Consider the following 11,033-nt stretch of genomic DNA (forward strand, 5'->3'; position numbering starts at 1 on the left):
TGTTGCCCTATCCAGTCATTTTGAATGACAAATAATTTCTTGTTTTCCCTGCAGACAGACTGTCTTTAAGTCACTAATACACCTTATCAATAACACAGGCATCTTGTCAGAAAATGCTAAATGTTTTATTTGCCTGAGTTATGCAAACTTCTTTCTCCAGTGTGTCTGCCCTCCAAAAATTGGTATGCAGAGCATGTTTTTTAAACTTTAGTGTAGGATATTTACAGAGTGGAACAAAGCTTTTCAGAGTTTCAACCAAAAGTGTAGAAATAAATGACCATGGTGAATTGTTGCTGTATTTTATGATTAGGCTATGTTCACAAAGAGCAGCTTCAACAGTTTGTTCAAAGGCTGTTCTTTAAAGACTGATCACCAAAACGTATCTTTTTGGAAATTATTTGCTTTTATTGAGTGGAATTGTTTTAAGTATTTTGAAACTAGATACATAAATGTTTCATTAAATGCTACTATCTTACGACATTGCTTTACTATTCTAAATCCCATATCTATATTAATGAGTTTTTCTGTTTCAATAATGTAAGAAAATGGGTATCAAGTTCAGTAAACAAATCCTAAGAGCTCAATAAGAAGCATCAGAAAAAATACTACAATTCTCAAGATTGATCCTGTGCAATGAAGATTTATGTCATCTTTATATGCTAAGTTCAAGGTCGTTTGCTGCAATGAAATATGTGCTTTTTACCTTATTTCCATGCTAACAAAGGTAATCTCTACTGTCCATGTAACAATGAAAATGACACTGCACTGAATAGAAATAAAACATTATTGGAGTTATAATATCAGAAATAGTTTTTAACTTGCTTAGGACTCGTAGATTTGGGGCTCATTTATACTATATTTATGTCACTTTGACTACAGAGATTACCTTTCAGAGGGAAGCAAAAGTAATTTTAAGGTCCATTTAAACCCAAAGTAAGACAGAGTGTCTTCTGAATAAAGATGACACTGTTTATGTTTAAATAACTTAAATTCCATCAGCATTCTCAGTATAAGCAATTCAGAACACTCTTTCTCCAATTGATATTTGTACATAAAACTCTATTCCCCTAAGAGAACATGCAGTAATGTAGGTGTTAGTGCTGAGATTTTTTTTTTATTTTTCCTTGATTATATAATGCCATTTTTACTTTCTCTCTTTATTTGGGCCAGACTGTACTTTCCTTATTTTTAACTTTTCAATTCCCTTTGTTCTTCTATGATATTTTTAAGAAACTTTTTTTTTCCAGTTGAGCATATAACGTGATGTTTCAGAAAAGAAAGATCTGAAGCTCTCTGCCTTGGTCCCTTTCTTGCTCACTGCATGCACTTATTATGTAACTTCATAAACCAGGGTCTTGTGAAGTTTATTTGCCTGGTTTTGCCTAGGGAAGTGTGTGTACTTCTGAGCAGGTAACAGGGCTGAGGGAGACTTTCCTTACTTGCACCAGTGACTCCAGTCCAGCCTGTCTCCTGGTTTTCTGAAACAAGCACTTCCCTCCTTTCACTCACACTTGCTAAACTGCCTTCCTTGCCAGCTGTTTTTGCGCAAGTGGTCCAGAGTTCTGTCTCTCTGTCCCTCTGAAAACCCTTTCCACCCCTGCTTTCCACTCCCTTTATACGGCTCCTAATGACCAGCTGTTATTTCAAGTGTTTCATGCTTTTTGGCATTTTTCAGCTCCGTCAGCTCTGCCTGTTACTCCTTTTTTTATTTTTGTATTTCTTGGCTTTTAATGACTCCATCCTCTCAAATGTCTGCAGTATCTACTCAGATACACCAACTGGAAATGTTCCTGCTTTGTCCAAGCATCTTGCTGAGTCCTGTCTTGGTTTCTTTCTTGTTCATTTCACACCTTCCTTGTGAGGTACCTCATCTGTGTATGGACCTGCTTCTGGTTGGATTTTATTTGTTATGCTCTGAGTTATCTCTCAGCTGAATCTGTTATCTTCACTAAGAACACTGTTCAGTACTGCGTTGTAAAATCTAGCTGGTCGGTTGAAATTATCTGACTTGTACTGACATGGCCTGGGAAGGAGCAGAGCACTTGAGCAGGCAGTTTCAGGACAGACTTCCAGAAAGGGAAGTCTCTGCCAGCTCCTACCTGGGACTGATTCTGGTGCTGTAGAATTCTTCCCTCTTCGGTTTACTATGAGAGTTCTTGACTGGATAAAAATACACAATTCATTTTGAAAGGCTGATTCTGAATTTTTGGTGACTACTATTAGACCAAAACAGACAGGTCTTGTAATCTTTTTGCTTTCTCTCCAAAGGCATAGCTGTACTTTTTGTTTTCTCTCTCTCATCACAGGGTACTCTGTTGGAAATTTTCCTATTGTTCTGCTTCAGAGTAGTTCTGACTTTTAAATTCATGCAGCTGTAATGACTCAATCTGTCACTCAGCACAGTGCAGCTGACTCCACTGTATGAAGTACTGTTTTAGAAAAAGTGTTCTAAAAATTTGGCATAAAATTATTTTGAATTTAAATATAATATGAATACTTGTATATTCCAATTTTTCTTTTGAAGGGGGAATATTCGCTTAGTGTATTTGAAAATTATTTAAATGTTGGTAAAAGAGAAAAGCACATATATCTTTAAAGACATTTCTTCTTTTATGTATGATAGGTTTTTATGTGTGAAAAAGAACATTTGTTATTTGTTATTGTAATTGTTCTTCAGTGTCAACTCATCCCATGCAGATTTTCATGTCAACACTTCATGCTTTACCTGGGCAGGGTTTTACATCCTGATTTGTTGCTATCCAAGGCAAACCTTTTCAGCAAAATTTACTGGTTTTTTGATTTTTTTCAGGTGAAATGCATGGTATCACTATCATAGGTTTTATTATATATTATGTTTTAATATTACATTTTCAATGTTCTAATTCCACAATAGTATTGAAGCCCTGATTGCTTCAAACTGACTCTGTGTAGTTGCAAGAGTCAAGAATGATGGAACCTTTTCGTGACCTGGGATCAATAGCTGCAAACCCATGGAAAGCACAGAGCACTGAAGTGGAATATGTGTCTTTTGAGTTCCTCATGTCTGCATACTGCCCTGAGGCCATGTTGATTCACTCATAATCCTGGAAAATTTAAATAGGTGTTCAAATTACATAATCCTTCAGCAAATATTCATTTGGTCTAAAAAAAAAACTATCAAAATTTATAAGGGAAGGAATTCCTCTTTTGAAAAGAAGACAGAAGAACATGGAGATTGTGCATAGCCATTGGTATCCCCATCCCCCAGAAGTTTGGAACTTTGCTTAGTTTTCTAGATATTACAAAAAAAAAAAAAAAAAGAAGTGTTTTCTAGCCACTGCTCTTATCTTAGGAAATAGGATCAGCTAAGAGTTTTAACAGGACAGAAAAATCGAGATCTAGTCTTTACTGTGCTATTATTCTATATTATACTACTTTTAATTGTGCTTCAACTTCAAGCTGTATTTGTTGTTCCATGTAGAGATATTAAGGAGAAGTGAGGGAAATGGACTTGAACGTGGGAAGCACCTCTCTTCTCCTCAAGAAAAGTTATGTGGGATTTGTTCAAAAGCCAAGTGAATTAAAAAGTCATATATGGACTGGTAATTGTTTCCCTGAAAATATTTGTATGCTCAGAAATGGAAATGTTTTTAGCAATTAAGTAAAACATTTAACCAAATTTGGTAAGCCTTAAACTGCAACTCAGTCTGGGTTTCACTGTGTTTTAGAATTATGAGTAGTTTTTTTACACATTCCAGCTTGTTATATACAACATATTTTCATTTTAAAATATACACCATTTCTCTCCCTGTTGAATGACTCCAGTAATTACAAAACCATCTGATTGATTGATCTTTTATGTTTACTGGCTTCTTTGGTGAAACAGACAAGCATTTTTTTTGACTTTGTAATAATTTTATTATTTTAGGATTCTGTAAGAAAAAACTGGTTTACTGCTTCAAAGGGACCTCATTTAACCTGATGCCTCAAACTTCAGCCTGCACACATTCTTGTCTCCAGATTTTTCAGCTGTCCGATGGTTGCATATAAGTAGTTTGTGTTTCTGGGGTTTTTTTTCAATCTATTATTTGTGTTTACAAATTATGTCTTCAGCATTGAAGGCTCTGCAGAAAACCAGGAAGTGTTGATTTCTGCATACATTATATTTCTCCCTGTGTTTTATTCTTATTGGTCCAGTCAGTGTGGTGAAGCATGACAAGAGCTCCAAGTCGGCAAACTTCCAAGATGTGGAGGATACGTCTGACAGATGTGTCTTGGAAGAGTCTGAGAGTCCAGGTGAGAGGCATTTAAAGACAACCACCAAGTATCAAGTGATAAATCTGACAGAGCTTTTGGGGCTGTAAAAAAAAGCAGATTGTAATGCTGTTTCCTTTTTAGCAGCTGCAATGTCAAATTAATGGTCACCTCCAGGGGTCACAGTGTGGAGCTGTTATCCTTTCCTCTTTCATCAGGAGTTCAGGTCTGAAAAAGGATAAAGGCTTTATGACCAAAAAGAAAGCTGACACTACTAGTTCATTATAATTACTTTTGGACTACACTTCTTACTTAATATATGTACAATGTCTGACCCTTTGAAGGTAGCGTGAGATTATGAAAAATTAGAAGTACTGTATATACTGCAGCTGAATGCAGCAGTGGACACTCAAACACCGAATCTCTGGAGGAAAGCAAATTGGTGGCATTAAATAGCTTGATTCTTTCCTTTAAATCAGCTCACAATCATTATTTCATTTTAATGACTCTTAACATTGATTCAGCTAAATACAGGAACATCCATAAAGTGCATCCTTTTTGGTAACCGAAAGATTTATCTTCATGTAGTTTCATTATCTTTCTCGTTATGGAACATCTACGAAATTTATTAAATGAATCCCAAAAGGAAACAATTAAATATAAATTGTATCGAGTCACAGCTGATTAAAAACATTCTGTGTGACTAAATACCAAGATCTTTTAAGCAAACTGTGAGCTTGACCCATATACAGCAGACACATAACCTGCACACAGTCCTTATTAGTGAAAGAGTTAAACATCTTTCTTCACTTGGTATTTTCCTTCCTGTTTTATCTGGTTTCTCTGTACCCTCCTGCATCTTTGTGTGCTGATCCGTGTATCATATTTTTGATTCATCGTCTCTGCGGCCTGTCAGCTTAGTTAAGAGATTTCCAAATCTTGCAGCCTGTGCTGACAGGGGGCAGCTGCCAACAGTCCCCTGATCCTTCCCCAAGGAACACTGCTGAGATTTAATTTTCAGTCAAAGGGTGCAGTCTGAAATCCATGTCAGGTCCCCTAAGTCATCTCAGAACCCGGATAGGACCCATGTCTGGGGGATTATATTTCAGCACACTCCACTCTTCGAAGATTCCTTGGGAGTTCAACTACTGTCATATACCTGATTTGAACTGCATTCCCTTTTCATCTTTTCCAGAGAAATGAACACCAGTGTATGTTACAATTATTGAAACCAATGAATTGTAAATCTCTATTCATTTTAAAACCACATAGACTTGGACTCAATGTTGTCCAGCAGAAACCAGCATGAGATTTAGAAAGAAATAGGTAATCTACTCAGAAAGGAGCCAAGTTTGAGAATCTGTGATGTTTAGTATCTCCTTAAGAAACCACACTGTACAACACTTCAACAACAATTATGGGCCGAAGTATGGATTGTCCAAGATTTGATCAGTTTTGAAGTGAGAAAGGATTAAAGGAAGGTGGCACTACAGTGTTCAGGGGAGAATTAATGTACCTTAAAGATAACACTAATTTTAACCTTAAATTAATTCTCTCTGGTAAAGTGTACCTTTTTGGATGGGAACTTACATATTCAATTCCTCACTCTGCATATCTATATGAAGTAATGGAAAGAATAATAGCCTTTCAGGAGGAGAATATTGACTGGCAAAAATACATGTTGATAAAGCATCCAAACTTAAAAACTGAGTTCCAATCGGTCCATCTGACATCATTAAACTAGTAATAAACAATGAATTACTCTGGCTTTTGTTTCTGTCCATTCCTGCATTTTAAGACATCTTGTCTTATAGGTCTGAAAACCTCAGGAGATTTCACTACTGGTCTCACTGCTTTCCACTGAGAATTTGTGGCTTGGTTGTCATGGAGACATTGTATTTCTCCAAGAATTGCTCATATTGATCCGTGGACAGGCGTAAATGGCCAGGCGAATGTGAGGAGTAAAGGGGGTTGGGCAGTACTATAAAATGACCAGAGGTTATGGGTCGGAAATAAGCTCATAGCAAACACTTAGGTAAAGAGAAAGAAACAGTTTCATTTTGTTTCAGGATTTCGTTTTTGCACTTTATGCCATTGTCTTCTTTCACTATAGACTGAAAGAAACTTGTTAGTCACTTGTCATGTCAGATCTTTGGTGCTTGTCCTGACACAGCTGTCAGCCTTCCAGCTCTGTGCAGTTCAGGGACACACAACAAAGAGCTAGGAACATGAATTATTTATTGCTCCTTGTGCGGATGAAATTCTGTGATAAGAAATTAAGACACTTCTGACAGAAGTGCTTGTTTGAAAGGAAAGATTTGGTAACACAATACATTTACTTAAAGCTTACCATTTACTTTTAGTAGCAAACATTGAAACAATAATATGACATTCAGTTGGCTATGATTTTCTCAGGTGCTTTAACTTTGAATCAAGGAACCTGAGAGTGCTTGGGAGGTCAGCATTTTGTTTGGTGAAACCTGTGACTTAAGAATCTCTCTCACACATATTCAAAGTCTGGGCAAACTTACAAATTTACAAGTTTTTATTATAAATCTATAAAGAGTCTCTTGTGCTTCGCTTACACGATGTCATAAGTGCAAAAGTGATGTTAAGAAATATATTATTTTGTCATCTCTTCTGATGAGGAAAAGGTGAAAAAATGACAATATACCTGGAAGGAATTCCAACTATTGCTATGAAGGGCTCTTTATTGCTACTTCTACCAGATTCAGGAAGGCTGGAGAGCAACCATTAATACATCTATCTGTACATTGTGGTTTTTGGTGGTGAAAGGTGCAGTCTCTTTCCTTGGCATTAGAATGAGCTTTATTTTCAAAGTGATCTTTGTTTTCAAAAATCACATGAAGCTTGCTCTGTTTGTTTTACTTTCACATTTTCCTTGTCTGCACATGTTTTCACTGCTCTGCGCATTGGCCTCCAGCAATTGTGGGAGGCAGATACTCAGATGAATAGCAGGAATCCATTTGACTACCCAAGACACCAATCCAAGATTTACCTGTGATTTCTTGTGTTTAATGTGTGATCTGAACTACTCTCAGATAGGTAATGAAACCCCTCAACCTGCACTTTTCTCTTGGATAATTTACAGTAAACACTTTTCACAAGTGATGGACACAGGTAAATATCAGACTGCAGTTTCTTGTCTAAGTGAAATGGATTTTAGTTTCTCCCTTCGTGTGGCTACAGGCTGCCATTATCTGTGATAGTGGCTCCTGTCTATTTTAGGCCCCACACAGAGGAGATGCTGGGCTTCTCTCCCAGATGCCTAATAGTAGGTTTATCACTGCCATTTTTCCCCACATGCTGAGGAGTACTCCTGTTTGACATGCAAAGCCTTGGCTTTTCAAATTTGTCTCTGCTCTGGCCTTGAAAGTAATAATCAGATAAGAATTGCAACAGTTTTCTGTAGAACTTGACTTTTAGTCAAATCAATCTCCCCTAAAGAATTCACTATCCCTTAAAGTGCTTCTTTCTTTAAAAAAATATTCCCAGCATTTTTCCATTTTATGATAAAAAATTTCCACATTTAAGGAAAAATAAGCTGAAAGTGAATGTCCATGGATTTGTTAGTTAGACTTCTGGGTCTTAGCTATTCACCTGAATTTTCTTGTACAAACACTGGTGGAAAATTTACACCTCAGATGCAGATCATCTTGTCCAAAGGGAGTTGCTTAAAATGGTTCCTGAGGGGCTTGAAAATGCTCTCAATTTTGTTAGTCAAAGTCTAAGAGGATTGTAGCAGGACTAAACACAGCTTGAGGTGTCTTAGCTTTCATATGTGGGGCAGTCCCAGTAAGGACAGCTCTGCAAGTGCAGCTCCTGTGGGAAGAAGGAATAGTTTTGAGCTGAAGTCACAAGAAACCATGTAGGCACAGATGCCTCTTCCCTCTTATTTTCCCCAAAAGACACATTGCAGTAGAGTAGGAAATAAACTATTACTTCACTTGGTAATAGAGGGAAAATGAGCCTCACTAATGGAAGATTGAATTGGAAGCTGTAGATGGAAAGTATAGTGTTTTCCATCTTTTGGATAGAAACCATGTAAATGGTAAAACCCATGTATGCTTATGGCCTTTATTATCAGACAGTCTCTGCCTGGTCCCTTCTGCTCATGATCTCTCTCATCCCTTCATTCCAAAACCATTGCACATATTAAATTTTCTCTCTTCAGTTTTTCACTTTTCAGGACAGAATGTAATTCTGGGTGCATAACAGATAATAGGGAAAATCCAAGCAGTTTTCACAGTCTTGCTTAATTGCTTGTCCTGTTTAGAGACCTTGGCACAGAAATGGGAAAGGTCTCTGACTGTCCCTGAAATAGTGTGTGAGAGGCAGAACTGCAGCACATAGAAATAAAAATGTATTATTAGCCACACTGTGCTTAAAAATATAGCACTAAAAGTGTGACTATCTTATCAGGGGAGTTATAATTACTGCATCAAAAATTCATGTACCAGCTCCAAGTTCCATCCACTGAAGACTATTTTTAAAATCAGCATTGTGTCACCTTTATGGCTGTTGATCAGAACACAGGCAGAATGTAGAAGTAAATATTCAGTAAATTTCCAGGTACAAAACACCCTAGAAAGTCATGATTTTCTGTGTTTGCATGTTCATGAAAAGCAGGAGGCAGTAAATGAGGACTGACCTGGGAATGTGGTGCTGGAGGCTGCTGCTGGTGAGGATGCTGGAGCAGGAGGAAGATGCAATGTAGGGGCAGCCCACTGGTCACAGGCACTGCTGGCTCAGGGATTGTGTATAAAATGTCAGTGCCCAGGAGTTATTCCAGAAAGAAGCTCTGGAATTTCCAGTGTAGGCATGGATGAATTCATCACCATTTTACTGTAGATGTAGTGTCATATCCTATCAGTGTTCTGGGTTACTAGAATCATGACTCATATGTTTTGGTTTGATTTGTGATTATTTTTGTTTGCTTTCAGTTTTGTTTTTTTAATAGCAAATTAAACTGCAGACTTAGAAGACTGCATAATAGTAATCTAGAAAATGCCTATGTCTCTGTGTCTATGATACAGATAGAAAGGTCACAGATAATATGATGAATTTACAAGATATTCATTAGATGGGAATAAAATAATGTGTGCTACTTTCTCAGTGTTCATATAGTCATGAAAGGTGTGGTGGTACCTGTTTAAGCAGTGTTTCTATAACAAGTAATATTTAAAATTCAGGTGGCAAATATTACCGTACCTCAAATTAAAAGAAATTATGAAGGTCAAAATTGGTGATTAAAAGCTTTTCTGTGGAATTCTAAAATACCTTGACAGGATTAAAATATAACATTACTTCTGTTTACAGCTATTGTAGGATTACTTCTGCTAAGAGAAAATATATATAATATGACAAATATTTTTTCAGAGGAAACATAAAACCCTATTAATTCAAAATAGAACTTGTCTTTCTGCTGATCTACTGGAGCACTTTCCTTTAAAAGGAAAGGAAGAAGCAGAAGTCTGTGCAAGAGAAGAGTTTTGAGGAATGCCATACATTCTCTTGAGCTGTTTCAGGTTCCATATTGCTTCCTGTGGTATATGAGATATAATGTGAACAGTCTTCTGGAGGTAGATTTCTGCACCTTTTAATGCTAATATGAGGGTGTTGAAAGTTTTTATTCCATTACAAAAATCATAGAGTTTGTTACTCTATAAAAAGACTGTAAAATAACATGTATTTTAGTAACAGTCTCAGCTATTACCTCATATTTTGTAAAATCATTAAGCCTCAAACTGTAAATCATTAAGAAATCATGCATTTCTTTTCCAGATGACATGAAGCAACATCCCTGGATATCTAAGGTCTGCTCCTGTAAGGTGTGTTAGAAAAAAAACACTCAGACAGAAGAACTGGAAGATGTAGAAGGACAGCCAAGAAATAGGACATATATGGTGTGGTGGACATGAAATGGCTTTTTGTATCTATTATGGTACCTGTAACAATTCATTTTCAGAAGAAACACCTTCCATAAGATCAGCTTCTTTTGGCTGACTTACTGCCTTCAATTCACACTTCCATTGCTAATAGATTTACATATATTCAACTAAATTTGAGTCATTTTAATATAGAAAATATCAACTTTTCATTTTTTGATATCATTCACTTGTTTATGTAATGATCTTTAGAGCTTTGATTGCCATTAAACGATCATATCAATTTTAGTACTGTTTTACATACATAAAATTTAAATTTTTCTCTCTCTTTCCTTATGACTTTTCCTATCAGTAGCATTTGAATACTGAGCAAAACCAAATGCATTTCAAATAATTAGAAAATTTTTTTTTATTGAAAATTGAAAATCACAGTTTGAATTAAACTTGGAATATTTAGAACTAACTAAAAATCAAAGAGTATTCTGTGCACTTGTTTTCAATTTCAGTTGTTATTATTGTGTGCATTTGTTATCAATTTTCCATTCTGAGAGGATGGGAAATTGATAAAAAATCTGATCATGTCTAGGATGTAAATTTTCCTTTTTTCTAAATACTGCCATTGCCATCATCTGTAGAAATGTAGTACCAGTATGGAACTGGAGAAGCCCATTGGGGTCCTCTTCTGAAATTATGTACTTCATTGAATATCAATTTGTGCTCATTGGGAAAAGCAGCTATACCTTTTTTACTTTTTTTTTTTTCTCTAAAAAAAGTACCCTTATAGTTGTAGAATAAATACAGCTTATTAGACCCATTTATCACCTGGTACTCTGTGGGACTTAAGCTGGGTTGACAAATAACGGCAGCTCAGAGCAGTAAGTTCACTTTCTT

The 11,033-nt window shown here is 36.2% G+C and overlaps 1 protein-coding gene across 1 annotated transcript in view; it reads left to right on the forward strand.

Annotated features, from left to right (window-relative positions):
- The window catches only part of WDR72 (WD repeat domain 72), a 91,977-nt gene extending 81,691 nt beyond the window's left edge, over positions 1-10,286 (forward strand). Inside the window, exons 18-19 of the mRNA XM_059857964.1 lie at positions 4,177-4,275; positions 10,039-10,286. Of these exons, the coding sequence (XP_059713947.1) occupies positions 4,177-4,275; positions 10,039-10,094 (155 nt within the window). The 3' untranslated portion in view covers positions 10,095-10,286. The remainder of the gene's footprint in view (positions 1-4,176; positions 4,276-10,038) is intronic.
- The last annotated feature ends 747 nt before the right edge of the window (positions 10,287-11,033 follow it).

Source organism: Haemorhous mexicanus, chromosome 13 (assembly GCF_027477595.1).
Source record: "Haemorhous mexicanus isolate bHaeMex1 chromosome 13, bHaeMex1.pri, whole genome shotgun sequence".
NCBI lineage: Eukaryota > Metazoa > Chordata > Aves > Passeriformes > Fringillidae > Haemorhous > Haemorhous mexicanus.